This window comes from Pseudorca crassidens, chromosome 1 (genome assembly GCF_039906515.1).
Source record: "Pseudorca crassidens isolate mPseCra1 chromosome 1, mPseCra1.hap1, whole genome shotgun sequence".
Classification (NCBI taxonomy): domain Eukaryota; kingdom Metazoa; phylum Chordata; class Mammalia; order Artiodactyla; family Delphinidae; genus Pseudorca; species Pseudorca crassidens.
Genome location: NC_090296.1, coordinates 3,258,545 through 3,278,564, shown reverse-complemented (window position 1 = coordinate 3,278,564; position 20,020 = coordinate 3,258,545). Strand labels below are relative to the sequence as shown.

Here is a 20,020-nt window from a genome sequence, read left to right as displayed (position 1 = left end):
GTGCAGAGTCTTATCCATTGCACCACCAGGGAAGTCCCTGATGGTTTCTTTTACTTCTTTGGACAAAGTTTCCTTTATCTCTTTGAACTCACATAAAATCAATGATTCAAAGTCTTTATAAGTCTAATGTCTGGGTTTCCTCCTAGACAGTTTCTGTTGCTTGCTTTTTTTCCTGGGCCACACTTCCTTATTTCTTTGCCTGACTTGTAGTTTTCTTGTTGAAAATGGATATGTTGAATAGTATAATATGGCAAATCTGGAAATTAGATTCTCCCCAGTATTTGTTGCTGCCTGTTATAGTTATTGTGTGCATAATAATTTCTTGGAGCTAATTTTGTAATAGTATAGTAGTCAGCTAGTAATCAGACAGAGATTTCCTTAAGTGCCTGGAACCAGAATTATCTCTGAGTCTCTTCAGACAGGGTCTGTATGAGTATTGGGGTATGTTTTCAGCGCTCAGCCAGGCAGTGGACAGCTTTGCCTTAGCATTCACTTCCTGCTTGTGCGGAACCTGAAGGTCAGCCAGGGGTGAGACCTTAGAGTCTTCTCAGGCCTTCCCTGAGTGTGCACACAGCCCTGGGCATGTGCTTGGCCTTCTAGAACCCCAGGAACATGCTGGTGCTTCTCAAAGCCCTTATTTCCCAGCATTTCCTGTCAGCCTGTTGGTTTCTCTATCATTTGCCTCAGCTGTGACTGGTTGCCCCAGGCATCAGCAACTAATACATTTGTCTGTAGAGGTTTTCAGTATACACCCCCTGCCCCCTACCAGTAGCTGCCTCAGCGCTGGGAGAGTCCTGAGTTCGGTGAAGTAAAGGCAAGCCATTTCAGCTGGTCTTCTTGGGAGCCACCAGATGGGTCATAACCTACTAGTGAAATCCTTTGCAAATGAGATCTGTTCTGCTCCACCCACCCACCCCCAGCCCCCCACCAAGTACCTGTACTGGGATTGCAGACTTTTATCTTCCAGGCCACTACCTCTTGGGGGATGGGACCAGGGTAAGGTAAAATGCCACAGAGCTCACTTGTTCTTGCCAAGGCTTCGCTTGATTAAGTGTTCCTCTGAATGTTGCAAGCTTTTGGTTAGTCTTTAGAGTTCCACAAAAGTTGTTTCTGACAGAGTTTGCCAACTTTTTTCTTGCTTTTATTGAAGGATGGACTTTTGGAATTCCTTACTGAGCCCTTTTCACTGACATCACTCACTAGTCTGTTCTTTTTTTTTTAATTTATTTTTTGGCTGTATTGGGTCTTCATTGCTGCACGCGGGCTTTCTCTAGTTGTGGCGAGCAGGGGCTACTCCTTATTGCAGTGCACTGGCTTCTCATTGCGGTGGCTTCTCTTGTTGCAGAGCACGGGCTCTAGGCACGCGGGCTTCAGTAGTTGCAGCATGCAGGCTCAGTAGTTGTGGTTCGCAGGCTCTAGAGCGCAGGCTCAGTAGTTGTGGCGCACGGACTTTGTTGCTCTGTGGCATGCGGGATCTTCCCGGACCAGGACTCAAACCCGTGTTCCCTGCAGGCGGATTCTGCAGGCGGATTCTTAACCACTGCACCACCAGGGAAATCCCGAGCGGTGATTATGTATTTTAAAATGCACATCATCTTTGACCCAGCAGTTGGGTTGCTGTGTGCTTGCCTAGATGTACAAAGATGCATTCAGGAGTGCTCACTGCAGTTTGTTTATAATATAAAGCAAACCCAGCCTAGCTCGCCATGAGTAGAGCTGGTAAACCACGCAGTGGAGTGCTGTGCAGCCCTTCACGGTAACGAGGTGCATCTTTACCTGCTGATGTGGAAAAGTGCCCAGGATACACTGTAGGTGACGAGGGAAGAGCTGTAGGTTAGTTTGCGTGTACAGCACAGCTGGTGAGAGACACGTTTTCCTCTGTGTGCATTCGCTGTTTTTGGACACCTGCACAGTCGCACTGAACACCCAGGGGAGCGTCTGCCTCTGGGTGGTTGCAGTCCCGGAATCTGGTACTTACACGTTACCCCCGTGTCTAGTTGTTGTTTTCTCTGTGAGCGGGTGCTGTTGTTACAAAGAAATCTTACTGTCCCCTCATGTGTCAGGCACTGCCCACAGCATCAGGCATATCCACTTTTGGGTTTTTTTTTTTTTTTTTTTTTTTTTCGGTACGCGGGCCTCTCACTGCCGTGGCCTCTCCCGTTGTGGAGCACAGGCCCCGGACACGCAGGCTCAGCGGCCATGGCTCACGGGCCCAGCCGCTCCACGGCATGTGGGATCTTCCCGGACCGAGGCACGAACCCGCGTCCCCTGCATCGGCAGGCGGACTCCCAACCACCGCGCCACCAGGGAAGCCCTCCACTTTTGTTTTAGTCTTACATTTTAAAGTGTATGACACTATGTATAAATGTCACGAATTAACCAAACCCAAATGGAACCAACCATCTTAAACAGTTACTTGGTAATATTCTTGGTTAGATTTTAAATTGAAATATAATTCACATACCATAACATTCACCCCTTTAAAGTGTCCAGTTCAGTGGTTTCTAGTATATTCACAGAAGGTGCCGTCGTCCCCAGTATCCAATTCCGGAACACTGTGATCACCCCAGGAAGCCCTGTTCCCATTCGTAGGTGCACCGACTCCCCCCAGCCCCTGGCAACCGAGCATCTACTCTGTGTCTCTGTGGATTTGCCTGTTCTGGACATTTCACGTTTAGATAGTTTTCTCCGTCCTTACTTGTGAATATTAGGTAAAGGAGGTCTGGTATTTTTCTTGTTCGTGCTGTCTAAGCACTGTAGGGCCTCTTTCCCTCCTTCCCCAAAGGCTCGTTCTCCAGCCAGCAGCTTAGCTCAGGAGCGGGCCGTGCATGGGCCAGGATGCGGGACCCTGAGCAGGACTGTGAGAGGCCCCTGGGGCCCGCTGCAGAGCTACCCACGTCAGCGCCTCACATTCCAGGTGAGTCCTGGCACACCTGCTGGCCGCAGGCTGTGCTCTGCCGTTCAGGACAGGCTGCTGTGACGTTCTCCTTATGTTCTTGGGATGCTTGCATCCGTTCGCTTATCTTAAGCAGCCTATAAAACCAAGGATCTAAAACTATATTCTTCATTTGTCTATACAGAGTATGACGTGTTATAGGTAAAGGAACATTTATTATTTGTCATTAACTTGATCTTGAGGTAATTGTCTCTCATATTTGAACTAGGAATTCACCTCCAAAGAATCAAACATTTCTCACTAAAAACTTTATTGAACACACGGCTTCTTTACGCACTATAGGGTAAAATACTAAACCAAAGTTGCAAGCAGCTTATAATCTAAGCAAGGTATGAAGCTGTGAGATCAGCTGTGAAATCTGAAGAGTTTTCTTTTCCTGTTTTTTTTTTTTTTCTGGTTTCACAGAAACAGTTTGGTATGAGTGGCTCAGACCTCACCTTTCCCTCTATTTGTTAACTCAACAAATGTGTATTTTTGAGTTGAGATAAGATGAGAACCTTCTACCCATCAGACACTAGCGATTCCAGGTGCCTGGTGTTTGTCAGTCAGCAGAACAGATCCAAACCCGCGTTGCTGGGGAGCTTGCGTCCTGCCACAGGGAGATAGGCAGTGACTAAACCATAAACCAGCAGTCTTAGGAGGACGGACCAAGGGGTGGGGTGTGGGGGCTGACCAGGGTGGGCCTCCCTTAGGAGGTGGGAGGCGCGTTGCCGGCGGGGAGCTGTGGAGCCAGGGTCAGCCTCTGCAGAAGGGCAGGGGGGCGGCCAGTGGCAGCAGGTCGGCTCCTGGTTGACCCTTTTCCCTGACGGGCACCTTCCTACTTAGCATCTTGATGAACAGGATTCTAATCAACAAGTTGGTGAGCAAAGGGTTGCTGGCCTTTTGGGGTCATTTTGAAATCTTCTTTGTTTTGGTTTCACAAATAGATTTCATAGGAGGCTCCCACACTTTGCACGATAATGTGCTATTTTGTTAAAAGGAACCCAAGTGTGGCTGGAACACCAGGTCATTTACATGTCACATGTACTGCTGCCTGTGTGGTTCCTACACATCCCAGCTATGAAACGTTCGTTCCCTCAGCCCCATGGAGAGGCAGGAGGAGGTGGCGTGAGGAATGAGGCTGGGGGAGCTGGGCTCTGCCCGCAGCCCGCCTGGGCACCCTGGGGTCTAGGGTGGGGTGCGCCCTGGTTCCCGCAGAACCCGAGTCTGCGGCCCGGCAGGGCCCGGCTGGCGAGGAGCCTCAGGCTGAGGAGGGCAGGGTGGGGACGCGGGCGGATGCCCACAGCCTTGTGAGGAGAAAGAATTTGGCCCTTATTTTTGTCAGCAGCAGAAATAGATGAATTGAGCAGAAGCACAGCGCAGTCTTGAGAGGCCTGGTGAGCTGTGAAAGAACCTTCTCTGCAGGGCCACCAGGTGCGCTGCTGCCGAGGCTGCTGGGCCTGGGGCCTTTGTGGCTGGTCTCCAGGCACCCCCTACTTTGCCTGGCGATGGGGACTCGCAGGTGGGGACCAGCCACCTGTGCGCTCCCAGAAGGCAGAGGGCGCGGAGACCCAGCCCGGCGTCCCCTCCACCGGCCCACGCCGGGCACGGGGTCCCCACAAACCCAGGAAGCACCTCCCAAGACTGCAGGGCATGGGCTCAGTGCAGGGGCCCTTGGGCGGGCAGAGTGCGAAGGACCCCGAGGGAGGCGCCATCGCTGGTGAGAGGAGCGGGTCCGGCCTTGGGCTCCGCGGTGACACTGCCCTGGGTTGGGTCGCATCACCTGGCAGCGCAGCGAGGCTCACAAGGAAATGAAATCAGCTGAGAGCAGCTGCGGCTCCAGCCAGGACATCAGAATGATGCATAGAATTTAAAGTTACGGCAGAGTATCATCTGTATTTTAAGTTAAAGAGCCTTGATAATGCAGTTTGCACCTTGTAGCAGGTCCTTGGGTGGGAGATGTGTCTGATGGCGGCGTCCTGCTCTGTCAGGTGCTGGAGGCTGGAAGGGCACCCGTGTGTCCTCGAGGCTGAAGGAGAGCGCACGTACTGGCTCTCCCGGGCCTCCCGTCAGCACCCTGTGCCTCCCGGCGTGTGTCTCTGATGGACGCCCCCCCCCCCCCGCCCCCCGCAGGATGGAGCCGAGTAAAAAGCTGGACGCAGCCGGCACCCTGCCAGCCAACCCCCCACTGAAGCTGCACCCCGACCGTGGCGCCGGGCCTGCCGTCCTGGTCCCCGAGCAGGGGGGCTACAAGGAGCGCTTCGTGAAGGCCGTGGAGGACAAGTACAAGTGCGAGAAGTGCCGCCTGGTGCTCTGCAACCCCAAGCAGACCGAGTGCGGACACCGCTTCTGCGAGACCTGCATGGGCGCCCTGCTCAGGTGGGTGCCCCAACGCAGGGGACCGGGGCCTGGCCCGCAGACTCAGGGGGCCCCTGCCCAGCTTCTCCAGCGAGGTCTCGGCCCCGGTGCCCGGTCTCCATCTGCGTGGCCAAGTATGGGGAGGAGACGTCCCATCTGCAAATGACGGTGGGGCCCTTTGGGGCAAGCGCCTGGAGGCTGGGACTGGGGGACGGGGTGATGGGAGGGGTGGGCCAGGCCGAAGCTGAGGAGAATCCAGTGAGCGTCAGGGAATCCGCAGCAGCCCTCACGGGTGTCAGCTGGGCATTGATGCCATTTAGAATCACGGGTGTCAGAGAGGCTGGAGTTTTACAGCAGAGCTAACGTTGGCTGAGAGAGCACCTTCGTTCATCCCACAGTTATTTCCTGAGTGGGGTGCCAGGCACTGTGCTCAGCCTGGGTCCCCAGCAGCGGACAAGGGCCGGCAAGGCTGCCCGCTGCTCCTCTAGACCCGCCGCTGAGCGCAGCCTCCCTCCCGGCACCCTCCTTTGGGTACTTCCCGCCGTGCTCTTATCCACTCGTCCCCAACAGTGAACTCAGCTTCGCCAGCTTGTGGGTAAAATAACTCTTCGTTGGAGCTTAGTGGTGGCAGAGCAGGCTCAGAGCACCTGATTTCCCTGCACTCTGGCGCCGCGGAAGCGGCCGGGGGCTGTTGCTCTGCTGGTTTCGGCCCTTCTTTGCTTCTTGAGCTCCTCCTGTTCTGTGTTCTGCAGGTGTCAGGGGATCCCGCCCAGACGCCACTCAGCCCCGGGGTCTAAGGGTGTGAAAAGATCCCCATGATTAAAACAGTTTGGCACAAGCTCCATATTAACGTAGGCTGAATGAGTGAGCGTTTATTTTAAAACGCGTTGATTTCCTCCCGCACCGACCCTCGGCCCTCCTGCCCCTCCGCAGGGCCCCAGTGCACGCGTGCCCACCTGCCCCCTGCTCCTGAAGCCTCTGCTGCCGCTCCCTGGCCTGGACTCCTGGCGCCTTTAGGCTGTCTAGGGCAGGGGCCCTGGCAGTAGGGAGCGCTCAAAATTAGTTTTTATTTTTAATCTCTAGGAGGTGGTTTCCAGGCCCGGGATGGGGTGAGAATCAAGTCCAAAACAGGGCAGTGTGGGAGCAGTGGCTGGTGTCCTGAGTTTGGGGACAAGAATAATGTAGGAGACCAGTGGTTTCTTTAGACAGGGTCAGCTTTAAATCCCCACACGGTTCAAGTCCACGGAATTGCATCTTCCTTTCAATACACTGTGAAGGAAATAGCCTGTGGAGAAAGCCCTGACTGTGCTTATAAAGCAGAGCCGTTCAGAGGCTTTCCCGAGGGCTGTGGACACTCACGCTGAAGAGCCCTTCACAGAGAGCTGCTTTTGGTTTCTGAAATAAAATCTCACCTTTAATTGAAAGGGACTTTCCAAGAGGGACTGATCTAAGCTGTTCTGCTTAAAAACTTCCTTATGAAAAATTACTATTAAGAAAAGAATTTTAACCCTTTTCTCCTATTTAAACCGTATTTAAACCAGATTCACCGGGGCATCCTGAAGCTCTGGTGGTTGCTCTGAGCTTCGCACGGCAGACATGACCCTAAAGTGAACGGTTCACCGTATCCAGTGGGTTCAGATGAGAAGGTGGCTTTCACTCTAACACATTTACTGTGTGTTTCCCCTCAGCTCCTCCAGCCCGAAATGCACTGCGTGTCGAGAAGGCATCAGCAAAGACAAGGTATTCTTGGTTTTTAATAAATTGTTTTGTCACTGTTTTGCGCTGGGTAGTGCCTCCTACGTAGTTTGCATCCAGTGCCCTGGTTCCGAGTTTCTCTGAGTTGACAGCTGATGGAGCAGGGTTGAGACAGGGGACTGTGTCATGTAAACACCGGGACGGACGGGGCAGATCCGCTGGGCAGGTCCCCAGCCGTGTGACCCCGGAGCCTGTCTCCTCACCTGTGTCAGTAATGGGTTCACTTCCCAAGACCCCCAGGTGGGTGAGGAGTAAGTAAAGTGCAGAGATGTGCACTGTCGTCTCGGGTCTTTATCCCAGATGCCTGCGCTCTACCTTCAAGCAGTGCTAGTCTGAGGGGTTCCGTTGGATTTGCTCTCTCCCTGCCCCCAGGCAGCGTCTCGAAGTCATTAAGACACATGTGAGAGTTCAGCCCTTCCCTCCCCCACGTGGTTGAGAATGCCAGGAAAAACTCACGTGTCCTGCAGATGAGCACACAGGGGCCCTGGGCGCCCACCAGCTTCCCCCGTGGGCCCTGAGCCCTTGTCACCCATCCCTGTGGCCATCCAGGCCCTGCCAGGCACACTTCTAGTTTGAAACGACTCGTTCTTGAAGTACTTAAAATATCAATAAAAATATGTGGTTCTGAAATTTTGATGAATGAACCGAACAATTTTTTAAATGTAGGTCATTAAATTGTACAGTAAAATTCTCACTCTGGGGTTTTCCCATGGCTTTGTTGTTAAGCAGCACAGGTGAGTGTGGTGATTTGAGGGTTGCTGGTGACAGGTGCCCGTGGGCTGCCAGGACGGGGCATCCGGTGTCCTGCTCTGGGCGGTTCAGAGACAGAATTGGCCGAACGTCCATGTACCTGCTCTTCCTTAGCATTTACCTGCCCCTAAAGACTTCACTTAGCTTGGAAGGGATTGTTTTTAAGAAAAACAAATCACTCAGTTCTACCTCTTGTCTCAACATGGCAACCTGTTAACCTGTTAACATGTATCTAACCAATGTGACCAGGAGAAAAGGCTGAAACAATGGGCTAAGATGGATTTTTTAGTGTCTGATTTCATTATGCGGAGTTACTATCCTTATTTTTCAATGGCATTGACAGCTGAAGAAGAGTTACTAGATTTGTTGAAGAATCATAAATGAGACTGACTGAAGCCATGGATCCTCGTGGGAAAATGTGGGGTTGGTTGGGCCCCGGGAGACCGAGATCAACCCCTCGGCGGGTCACTGAGGATAGTGGCCACCGTGGGGCCTCCACTTCCCCATCTGTGAAATGGGACAGTTGTAGTAATGATACTAGATCTTTTCCAGCTCTAAAATTCTGTACTTTTATTATTCTGATATTTTCATTCTATGTTTTTTCTCCCTAAAGGTAAATGATTTAAGAAACTTAGGGAATTCCCTGGCAGTCCATTGGTTAAGACTTGGTGCTTTCACTGCCGTGGACCCAGGTTCGATCCCTGGTCGGGGAACTAAGATCCCACAAGCTGTGAGGCATAGCCAAAGGAGAAAAAAAAAAAAAGGAAAGGAACTTAATGGCACAGAAAGGAAGCTTATTTATTACTGGTTAAAAATACCTGTTCTGTTTACTTTAATATCTAAAATTATGACCTTTTTAAAAAAGTCATGTTTACAAAGGATTAGATTTGACTCCAAATTAGTTTATTTTTAACTCTTAACAGCTGTTGTTTCTATTTCTTTTCTTGTGGAGTCTAGAAGGGCATATTGAGCTCCCTGTTCCCCCTGTGACCGTGTCAGCGTGTGGGCGTTTCTTAGAAATGCCTGAGGATGAGGACGGCGTAGCTTGTGTTGTTAGAAGGAGTGAGAATATTTGTTTTCCGAGGGAAAAATGAAATTAAAGGGAGGTTTTCATTTTCAAAGGGAAACATTTTCATTATTGGATTAACTACAGTCTTTGCAACATATATTTTTAAAAGTTTCTTGGGCTTCGTTGGTGGCGCAGTGGTTGAGAGTCTGCCTGCCAATGCAGGGGACACAGGTTTGAACCCTGGTCTGGGAGGATCCGACATGCCCCGGAGTAACTGGGCCCGTGAGCCACAATTACTGAGCCTGCGTGTCTGGAGCCTGTGCTCCGCAACAAGAGAGGCCGCGATAGCGAGAGGCCCGCGCACCACAATGAAGACTGGCCCCTGCTTGCCACAACTAGAGAAAGCCCTTGCACAGAAACGAAGACCCAACACAGCCATAAATAATAAATAAATAAATAAAAAATTTAAAAAAGTTTCTTACGTAGCAGGCTAATGCTTTCTTCTTGGTGAAAAATGAGTTATTAGTGACATAACCTTAGGAGCAAGAACCAAAATAAATGTTTTACAAACCATCTGCAAAATATTATCTTTTACAGTAGTTTCTCTCTTTCTCTGGCAAGGATCTACAAAGGCATCAAGTTGTAGCGGGCTCTGCCCTGGTCCCTTGGTGGGAGGTCCCACCTGCGGCAGTGCTGGTGCCTGAAATCCCCAGGATCCAGGTGTGAACTTGGTCCTGGTGTGTCCTCGTCCTGAGTGTGTCAGAGTTAATCCAAAATGTGTGCTGCTCCAAAGTGATCTTCAGTTGTTCCGTATAGCTTGCTTACTTTTGGTTTATTTAATAAAAGGTGGTAGTTAAGGTTCTATTATTTAAATTGTGTCTCTTAGTGGGGGTGGCTCCTTCATTCTGCTTAGATTAAAATAGTTCTTAATGCTTTCTGAGGCCCGCTTAAGGGATGTTCCCGTGGTATTTTTACAGTGGTTTTGCCTTGTCTAAAGTAGCAGCATGTGGCGATTAAGAAATGTTAATCCTCTAAAATAGCTAACTTTCAATTTCAGGTGTTTAAGGATAATTGCTGCAAGAGAGAGATTCTGGCCCTTCAGATACACTGTAGGAACGAAGGCAGAGGCTGTGTAGAGCAGTTAGCACTGGGGCACCTGCTGGTAAGTGGGGATGTGAGGTGTCGGCTTTACATCCAGAAATACGAGTCCCTGGTCAGTACGATGTGGCCCCTTAAGATCACGTTTGCATTAATCTTTCAGACACAACCAACTATGAAAGCAGTCAGAGCCATTTAGGTATGAAATGTTATTTTTAATGACATCATAGGCAGAACTGTCAGTTGGTTTTTGAACACCCCACCCTATTTAGAGTAGAAAAATCTGAATTGGATTTTGACTGTAGAAGGCCCATTAAAACCTTCTCCTTTTTATAACCATGAAATTCCACGTAACTTCTTATGTTTTTTTGATTAGTATCATATTTTATCCTGGAAAGATATTTGAATTGGAATAAAACAAAGTTCTTAGCAGATAACCATTTATTTATCCAGGAAGAAAAGTTAATTGACTTAATTCTTCAAAAGCAATATAGTTTGAGTAATCATTAAATGGAACATGAAATTCAGTGTCTCTTGATACATTTGTCACTCTTCTCTGTGAAAAGCTGATCTCGCAGCAGATAGAAACATTTTTTTGGGATTTAATTGCATAGAGGCTAGAATTTGGTATTTCAGATTAGAGTTTTGCTGATTAAGAACTTTGAATTGTTTGTCTCACAGGTGCATTTGAAGAATGATTGCCAGTTTGAGGAACTTTTGTGTGTCCGTGCCGACTGCAAAGAGAAGGTGCTGAGGAAGGACCTGCGTGACCACGTGGACAAGGCCTGTAAATACCGTGAGGCCACGTGCGGCCACTGCAGAAGCCAGGTCCCAATGATAACGCTGCAGGTGCGGTGTTTTCTTGTCTCACCCACCTTCTACTCCATCCAGATGTCGTTTGTCCGCAGGATAGCTTGTTAAATGACTATTCTAACAGAAATAAAGAGACAAGATAGGGGTAAATAGCAATTTTCATCTGACTTTATTTCAGAGTTAAGCTTCATTTGTTTTGCCCATTTTGATTTATGCAATTAATTTTCCATTGCCTAGATTGACTGCCATTTGGGGTGCCCAAAAAATGAAGACCGATTATTCAAAAAAGGTAGAATTTTTCACTTGTGCCAGGGAATAGCCTCTAAAATCTTGTTGGATTGCTTAATCATTTTACGGCTCTGTGACATAACCATCACTTCAACAGGGTAATTTATCCTGCAATATTGAGGTGCAGCGGTCTCTCCTGGAGAGAGATGAGAATTTAAAATGTTTTCATGCCTCCATTATTTTGGCAGGGTTTTATATCGTGCGCATGTTAGAATCCGATCACTTATATGTAAATCAAAGAGAAACAGGTGTTGGGATGGAGGACAAACTTTAAAAAGAGTCAGTGTTGTAGAGACCTTCAGATATTTGTCTGTTTGTTGAATACGTATTTACCGCATACCTACTGTGTGCTGGGCACTGTTCTAGGAGCTGCAGGTTCAGTGGTGACCCTCATCTTCCAGTGGGAAGAGATCATAAGTACTATGAAGACAAACTGGTAACAGGGGAGGAGGGGTGATCAGGGCGGGCCCTTCTGAGGCAGTCAGGACGATGCAGGAAGAGCACTGGGGCAGAGGGAGCAGCAGCGAGCGGGGGGCTCAGGCTCCAAGATGGAACAGACTCAGCAGGTAGATTTCCCCTCGCACAGAGCAGAGGCGAGGTGCGAAGTTGACGGGAGGCAGCCTTGAGCAAGGGACAGATGCGGTCACAGTTAACGCAGAGCCAGTGGGATTAGCCGAGGGCTCGAGTTATGGAGTATGAGCTTGGAGGATGCCCAGCGTTTGTAACTAGAGCAGCTGGACCAACCGGAGTGTCCTACTGAAGTGGGGCTCAGGGGAAGAGAGGAGGCTTTCGGGGGGATAGGGAGTGGTCTGGGCAAATAGGTGGTACTTGCAGCCCTGGGACTGGAGCGAGTAGAGAGAAGGGCCAGAGTCGGAGGACAGAGGACTGGGGCACATGATGCTTACAGCATACTAAGAGGAGGAGGTCGCCCAGCAAAGGCGTGGCCGGCGTGGAAGTGTCAGGAGAGTGACGTCCCAGAGGCAGGCGGAGCTGCAGGGTGTGTGGCGCAGGTGCTGCTGAGAGGCTGGGCTTGGAGGGGCTGGGAATTGGCTTCTGGCCGAGGCAGGATGGCGACTGGTGGGTCACCAGACGGGAGGGGACCGTGGCAGAGCAGCCAGGCGTGAGGGCCACAGTCGAGTTCCTGGTGGATATTCGGGAGCACTTTGACCCAAATTTAGGAAGCGTTTTCTCTGTTATTCTTTGTGAAATGAGACGTATTCTACGATCTGCATTTTACCTTACCTTGTATAACTTTCCTGTGCCTGGGATTCTTCCATTGTGAAAGCTGTTTCCTGTATGATTCTCTGTCGTTTCCAGTTATTAATAACCTTGAACAACTGTGCCCTCCCCTTTGAAAAATAGCAGTAGTGTTTCTAATTTCTTCAGTAATTAAATTCAAGTGAATGAGACGGTGTACCCAATGAGCAGTACTCCTGACCTTACCCGTTACTATGTTGCTATCAAAGTTACACTTTGCTTCTGGCCCAAAATCAATTACCTTTATTTGCAGGATAGAATCCAGGAATTAATTTTCATCTGAGAAAGAAGTGTAAGCATGTCAGTTAAACAGCCTATGAGTAACCAGCTCTGGGCTCCAGCCGAGGCTTAAAGAGGTTGGTTTTGGAATAACGGCATCACACATGGAGTCATGAAACGTTTGTTGACTGCTCTTGGGCGCCAGACCCTGAGCTAGTTGCTCAGGACACACAAGAGTAGATTGCAGTCTCTCCCCTTCCTTTCACGGTCTGGTAGGGGAGACAGTCAGATATACAATTATGTACATGGTGGTATGGGAAGAGACAGTTAAACATGGCCTGATAGGGTCCAGGAGGGCTTTGGAAGAGGAGGTGGCGTTTGCTCTGATCTGGGTCTTCAATCTGTTGACTGCAGACAGGAGAGAGAGACACAGCAGGTGCAGAGGCACAAAGTGGTAATTACCAGTTTGGGACCTGAGTTGTGCAAATTAAATTAAATTAAATTAAATCTTACTGTGCTTTTGTGATGAAAACTTTTAAAACTGTTTTATCAGTGTTGGTGCTGCAGCGTGTCTTGGGGCAGATGTTACTTTCTGTCCACCTGTGATAACTGTGAGAGGCGCCCTGCGTGGGCTCGCTGCTTGTGCACCAGCCGCCGGCTCCTGGGGCCCTCGTCGCTGGCAGGCGGCCACACCCATCCGCCCTTGCTCACCCACCTGGAAGCGGCCAAGACTCCCCCCGGGCCCTCGCCCTGTTAGCAGTGGTGGGATCTGGCTCCCAAGTCTTGTTCTTTCAACCCTCACAGTCTCATCCTCTCAGGCCTTAAGGTTATTTTTAAAAAGAGCCGTTGCTTAACCTAGGCCTGAAGCCCCAGTTCATCCTGGCTTTCCTCCCTGTCCTGCGTTTTGTGGTGTGACAGATACATCAATGTTGATAAAATACAGGTTGATAAAGTGCCGAGGCTCCAGGGACTTCGCCTTCCAGCGCAGGAGGTGCGGTTCAGTCCCTGGTTGGGGAGCTAGGATCCCGCAGGCCTCGCGGCCAAGGGGCCAGAGCAGAAGACAGAGGCGATGCTGTGGCAAAATTCAACACAGAGGGCTTCCCTGGTGGCACAGTGGTTAAGAATCCGCCTGCTAATGCAGGGGACACGGGGTCAAGCCCTGGTCCGGGAAGATCCCACATGGCACGGAGCAACTAAGCCCGTGCGCCACAACTACTGAGCCTGAGCTCTAGAGCCCGAGAGCCACAACTACTGAAGCCCGTGCACCTAGAGCCCGTGCTCCGCAACAAGGGAAGCCGCCGCAGTGAGAAGCCCTTGCACCGCAATGAAGAGTAGCCCTTGCTCACCGCAACTAGAGAAAGCCCGCGTGCAGCAACGAAGACCCAATGCAGCCAAAAGTAAATAAATTAAAAAAAAAATTCAACACAGACTTTAAAAATGGTCCCCATCAAAAAAATCAAAAAGTGCACTGACTGTCTGGACCATTGCAGTTCACGTGAGCATTTCTTTTCTATCTTTAAACCATGGTACCGGCAGCTATTTTCAAGTTGTTTTTTTTTAATCTAATAGCAGAATTTAAAGTGTCAGAAAAAAATCTCTTCTTTTCCATTTAGCCCAGAAATTATCAAATATTATTCTCTTTAAACAGTTCTGTTAATTTGTGAAAAGTCAAGAATTGTAAAGATCTCGTTTTATGGGAACGTGTATACATTTGGCCCTTGGGTGACACGGGGGCTGGGCGCAGACTCTCCGAGCAGTCTCGAACACAAGTATAACGTTACAGTCAGCCCCCCTAGGCAAGGTCGCGCACCCACAGCGTCAGCCGACCGTGGGTCGGGTAGTGCCGCAGTGCACACCTAGTGAAGAAAATCCACGTGTACGTCGGCTCACGCAGTTCATACCCAGGTTCAAGGGTCAACTGTGTACTGTAACGTACAGGTACAGCCACTTTGGCAAACACGTGGCAGTATTTTATTAGGTTGAAAACGCATGTTCTCAACTAGCAGTCCCTCTCCTAGATGTTTAAGAGAAACTGTCGCACATGCACTGCAGAGGGTATGTCAGGCATAACCAGAGGAGCAGAGAGATCTGGGAACGATCCAAACGTCCATCTGTTGGAGAACAGACACGTCACTTGTAGCGGACCCCGTGGACAGTGTGCACAGCAGGGAAGGTTGTATGACAGCGGTGACAGTGGAATCCACGAGTCCACTCATGCGACTCGTGGATTCGCCCGCCTGAGGAGCGTGACGTTGAGCCAGGTCGCAGAAGAGTCGAAAGGCGGAATTCCGTGTTAACAAAATTCAAAAGCAGCCAAGACGAAACAGTATCTTACCTGTTACACATACACGTGTAAGGAGACCTTTTTTTAAGCAAAGGAAGTAAAAGCGCAGGTTCAGCCTTGTGGTTTTAGTCGGAGAAGGCGGGGGCGCGGCAGGAGAGGAGCCTGCAGGTGATGGGCGTTGGTTACACCCTTGTCCCTGGTGGGCGCTCACTATGCACTTATGCTTTGTGGCCCACACACGCGTGATATCGTTCTCTGTGTGTATCAAAGTCACTCTTGCTTTGACAGGCAGGACAGATTTCATTAATATGTGGAGAGTTCTTACATATCGACAGATTAACAGGTTTTTTTTTTTTTTTGGAAAACGGGTGTATCCCTTTGGCTGTCATAACAAAGTACCACAGAGCGGGTGGCTTAGAACAACAGAAATTTGTCCCCTCACAGTCCTAGAAGCAGAAGCCTGGATCCAGGGCTGCCTCAGGGCCATGCCCCTCTGGAGGCTCTAGAGAAGACCCCTCCCTCACTTCCCCACCTCCTGGGGGTTGCGGTCCTTGGGCTCCCAGACTTGCGGCTGCACCGTTCCAACCTCTGCCTGCATGTCCTCATGGCAGTCTTCCTGCTGTACATCTTCTCCTCTTACATGGACAGTGTCACTAGGTTCAGGGCCCAGCCTAATCCAGGGTGGCCTCTTAACTCGTTACATCTGCAGAGACCCTCTTTCCTAAACCGGGGTCACATTCTGAGGTTCCAGGGAGACATGAACTTCAGGGGTCACTGTTCAACCCACTGCAGTGGACAAAAGCTATGAAAGGCAGTTCACGGGAAATATAAATGGTTAACATAAAAAAGATACTAATAACTACACATCATTAAAGAATTGCAAATCATACTCATTGTTTTTCACCGGTCACTGTCAGAGATGGGAAAGTTTGATAGAATTCAACTGGGGCCGTGCGTTCTCACTGCAGTGAGGGTGGGCTTGTGTAGGCTGATTGGAGGGCAGTCTGGCAATACCCCTCCAAATCCCTTTTTTTGTCGTTTTTGTTTTGCGGTACGCGGGCCTCTCACTGCTGTGGCCTCTCCCGTTGCGGAGCACAGGCTCCCGACGCGCAGGCTCAGCGGCCATGGCTCACGGGCCCAGCCGCTCCGCGGCATGTGGGATCTTCCCAGACCGGGGCACGAACCCGTGTCCCCTGCATCGGCAGGCGGACTCTCAACCACTGCGCCACCAGGGAAGCCCCCAAATCCCATTTTAAATGCTCTACCCTTTGAAAGAAGGGCAAAGAAGCCCATTTCTAGACATTCATCGTTTGGACGTCCTTGCACAGATCTGCCAAGATACACAGAGCTATTGATGGGAATGGCCTGCGGGCCGCCAGCCTCACCTCCTGCTGCCCCCTGCTCTGCCCGCCCCGGTACGCTGCCCCCACCCCTGGTTCTTCCTCAGAGCGCCCTCCCAGGCCACCACCCCCGCTGCTCGCTCCCAGCCCCCCTGCCGCAGTGGTGATCATCTGTTTGTCCTGGTCAGGCCACCCCTGACGCCCAGGGCAGGCCTGGCCTGGTGAATGAAGGCGGGGTCGAGGGCAGGCTCAGGAGGGAGGCGTGGCGTCCGTGGAGTGTCGGCCGTGTTAGTTCTCCGGGCCCGTGACGGATTCTGTCCTCACAGATGCCCTCTGAGGGAGGGCTGGTCACGCCCCCTCTTACAGGTGAGGCAGAGAGAAGCTGTTTGGCCCGAGGTTTCCCCCGAAAGGCGCGATGGCACCTGGGAACTCTTAGGGATTCTGAGCGCGGCCAGGCATCCGCCGGGGGTCCCCTCTTGGGAGGTGCTGGTCAGGCTCAGTCCAGTCAGGTGATTTTTGCTGAGTTCGGGACAGCCGTGGGCTCGCCCACCGTGGGCCCTGCAGGCCTCTGGGGACCAGGCCCCGGAGCAGAGCGGCCGCGTCCAGGTGTCCTCTCCGCGCTGCACAGCCCGCAGGGTGCTGGTCCAGACGAGGGACTTCAGATGGTGTTGCACCTGGCTCCAGGCCTCCCCGGAGGAGAGGAGTGTCCTCTCGGGCGCCGTGTCCTTGACCTGCACGCCTGCTGGGTCAGACGGCCCGGCAGCCAGCGCGGCCCCAGATACACCTCAACAGCGGCCTAACTGGAGGCCCAGCCAGGAGAACTGGGAGTGTCCCGGGGCCTCAGAGGAAAACCCGCCACATTCTCTTCTTGCCGAGGGATGCCACCTCCGGGAGCCTGGCCTCCCACGGTTGTGTGACGTGGCAGGTCTGGCTCTGCCTGCGTCGGCCTCCCTGCAGCGGCCCTTTGTCATGTGTCTGGAGGTGCTCTCCAGAGCCTTGGGTTTGCTCTCCTCGTGGGAGCTCTTGCCTGCCCTTCACTTGTGGACAGGTGTACCGGACAGGTGCCCAGCAGGAGCCTGGGGCACCGAGTTGAACAGTCACCGTCATCCAGGCTCTGTGCTGAAATCTGTACCGTCCAGAGAAGGGCTACACCAAAATGTGTGCGCGTTTACCGCGCACTAGAGGACGATCGGAGATCAGGACAGTAATTAAACACCCAGTGGACCACATTGTTTTCAGGCTCTTGAGAAGCATCATTTCCAGACCTCAAACTGAGAAGCCAGAGGAGAACTGTCCTTCTCTCCAACCAGCAGAGGCTGGGCCCTGCCATCCACCTGCTGTGTGAGGGAGGCCAAGGCCCAGCCTACCTGGGCGCAGGTGTCAGGGAAGCATCAGCAGAGGGGACACAGCTAGAGGGAAGCTGCCGTGAGGATGCCCCTCCGGTGGGCTGTGCTCCCATGAGTGGCCCCGACCAGTCATATCTGAGTAGCTCTCGTGAGATGCATTCTTTTGAGCACTGAGACTTGTGTAACATAGCGACCCGTCCAAGTGTGATGTGAGTCTTGTGACCCAAGGACATGACCGTGAGCAGAGGGCTTCCCTTGGGTCATTGTGGGGACGCTGGGAACGCTGGTGGGATCTGAGGGAAGGTGGATTGTGTTTCAGAGTTGGCAACACTCTCTCCTTCTCCTTCAGAAACACGAAGACACCGAGTGTCCCTGCGTGGTGGTGTCCTGCCCTCATAAGTGCAGTGTCCAGACCCTTCTGAGGAGCGAGGTAAGGGGCGTGGCCGGGCCTGTGCAGGAGCTGGGGATCCTTCAGGGCCCCGCTCTTCCCTTAAAGCTGAGGTCAGAGGTTTTCACAGATTGTGATAGTGATAACTTACAGTACAAAAACAATGAAAACCCTCATGCTGTTTTTGGAAGTCAGATATTTCAGAAACAAACAATTAAAAGCTACAAAGTGGTAAATTCAGAGCAAAATATTAAGAATTGAGAAAATGGGAATATTTACAATGCAAGCAAAGGTGACACTTTTTAGGTTTAAATCTGTAAACTAGGAATCACTCTAAGATTATCTCAAGGAAATCAGTTAACTTAGAAATACTCCTGAACCACTTAGGCCACACGTGCTGTACAGGACCTGTGCCGGGGGCAAGTGGGTGCAGGGGTGGTGCCCACACTTCAGGGGCCGCCGGGAAGGCGCCTGGGCAGCCTCCCCCAGAGGCTGCGCACATCGCGCTGCCCTCGGGCACACTTGCTTTAAGGCAGGCAGATTTTGCAGTAGCCTCATTTTGATCAGGATATATCCAGAAGGGACAATTCCAAGGATTCTTAATGTTTTCGCATCTGATCCTGACCTGGACCCCCTCTGGTTGGTGTTCTGGGAACCGTCTGGGGCTCCTATGGGCTCGGTGGGTGCGTGCCCCACCCCACCCCCACCCCCGGTCCCCACGCCCGATTCTCTTGGTCCCGGGGTCTCTGATCTGAGGAGCCTGCTCACCTCAGCCTTTTCAACAGCCTGGAATTTAACACCTGGATATGGGGGAGGGGAGCTCAGTCTCTCACGTCCATGACAGCGAGAGGACCCGTGTGGGCCGAAGGCCACTCTCACTGAGGTGCACCCTCCCTGGACGTTGACTCTGCTGGGCAAGGGTAGGGTCTGGACTGGCGACGGTGGTCTCTGGGCCCCTGAATGTGCCTCTGGGAGCGGCAGGGAAACACACGTAGATTATTTCCACAACTGGAAAGTCCCTCTGTTAAAGTGAATGTACGAAGAGTCTGTATTGTTGAAATAATTTCCTGGGTTTTATGTACCTTCCTAAACTTTTACTCACTCAGGGCTGTCTATATTCGGGGCAAAAGCTGCCTCCATTTTGCCTCTAAGTTATTTTTATTTTTAAAAATCTTTAAACCTAAAAAAAACAAAAAAAAAAAACTTTAAACCTGCATTTATCTTGGGTTTCTGGTGAAAGGTGCTATTGGTTTACAGTTGATTCTTGCTTTTATCCCCAAGCTCTGGTAAATTCTGTAGGGCTCTGAGATTAATGATGATAAAGCCAGTTTGAAAAAAGTACAGCCCTTTCAGTTAGTGCACTGAAAACAATGTCAACCTCGACATGACCCTGATTTTAACATCAGGGGTGTTAACTGGTCAGATTCACGATGGTATTGATGGCGCTGAAAGAATATGTTTTAAAATTTTCAAACTGATGTTACTACGCACACGGTGTCCTTTCGGGTTTCTGCGCCCGTCACCTGCAATGTACCCTTGGGGTGCTTTCCTCCAGTTGCAGGCCAGAGCCTCTGCGGCCACCACGACCCCACCCTGGCTCAGACCTTCTGCAGGGCTGGCCTTGGCCATGGTCAGGTGGGTCCCTCAGGCGGGAGGGCCGTCCTGTGAGCCGCTCACTCTTGTCCTCAATACTGACCTGAAGGGAGAGGAATGTCTTTGTCCTGGAGGACAGGAGGAGAAGGTGGAGAAGCCGCCTGCACCCACCGGAGTGACACATCCCGCGAGCCTCCGGGAGTGCGTGTGCGCTGGCTCGCGGGGAAGCGCGTTCCCGGGGCCGCTGTGCGCCACGCTCACTGGCCACTCTCCCAATTCAGGGTCTGATGGCTTTCTATAAAGAAGATCTATCCCTCGAGTTTCCCGATGAGAATCTCTTCAGTAAAGAAAGAACTTATCCTTAAATTGCATTAGCCTAACACAAAACACTGTGTCTTTAAAATGTAGGTATTTCAATTCCCTTTACTCCTGAGGGGGCACCGTAGGTGGTCTTTATTTGATGATTTGCTGACATTTAAGCTGAACACAGGGGTTTTTCCTTGCAAGGGGAGTTACCCTCTCCCAGCCCCTCCTAATCGTCCTCCGTGAACTGGAGGTAACCATCGTAAGATTCATGTTGTTAGAAT

The 20,020-nt window shown here is 51.2% G+C and overlaps 1 protein-coding gene across 8 annotated transcripts in view; it reads left to right on the top strand.

Moving 5' to 3' along the window:
* The window catches only part of TRAF3 (TNF receptor associated factor 3), a 111,272-nt gene that overhangs the window by 72,287 nt on the left and 18,965 nt on the right, over nt 1-20,020 (top strand). For 5 of the 8 annotated variants that reach the window (XM_067723888.1, XM_067723937.1, XM_067723719.1 and 2 more), the window contains 5 exons: nt 5,069-5,314; nt 6,982-7,033; nt 9,865-9,969; nt 10,587-10,754; nt 17,802-17,882. In XM_067723888.1, the coding sequence (XP_067579989.1) occupies nt 5,070-5,314; nt 6,982-7,033; nt 9,865-9,969; nt 10,587-10,754; nt 17,802-17,882 (651 nt within the window). In that variant the 5' untranslated portion in view covers nt 5,069. Of the gene's footprint in view, nt 1-2,785; nt 2,918-5,068; nt 5,315-6,981; nt 7,034-9,864; nt 9,970-10,586; nt 10,755-17,801; nt 17,883-20,020 lie in introns of all 8 variants that reach the window. The other 3 variants (XM_067723800.1, XM_067723629.1, XM_067723988.1) reach the window with 2 other exon arrangements.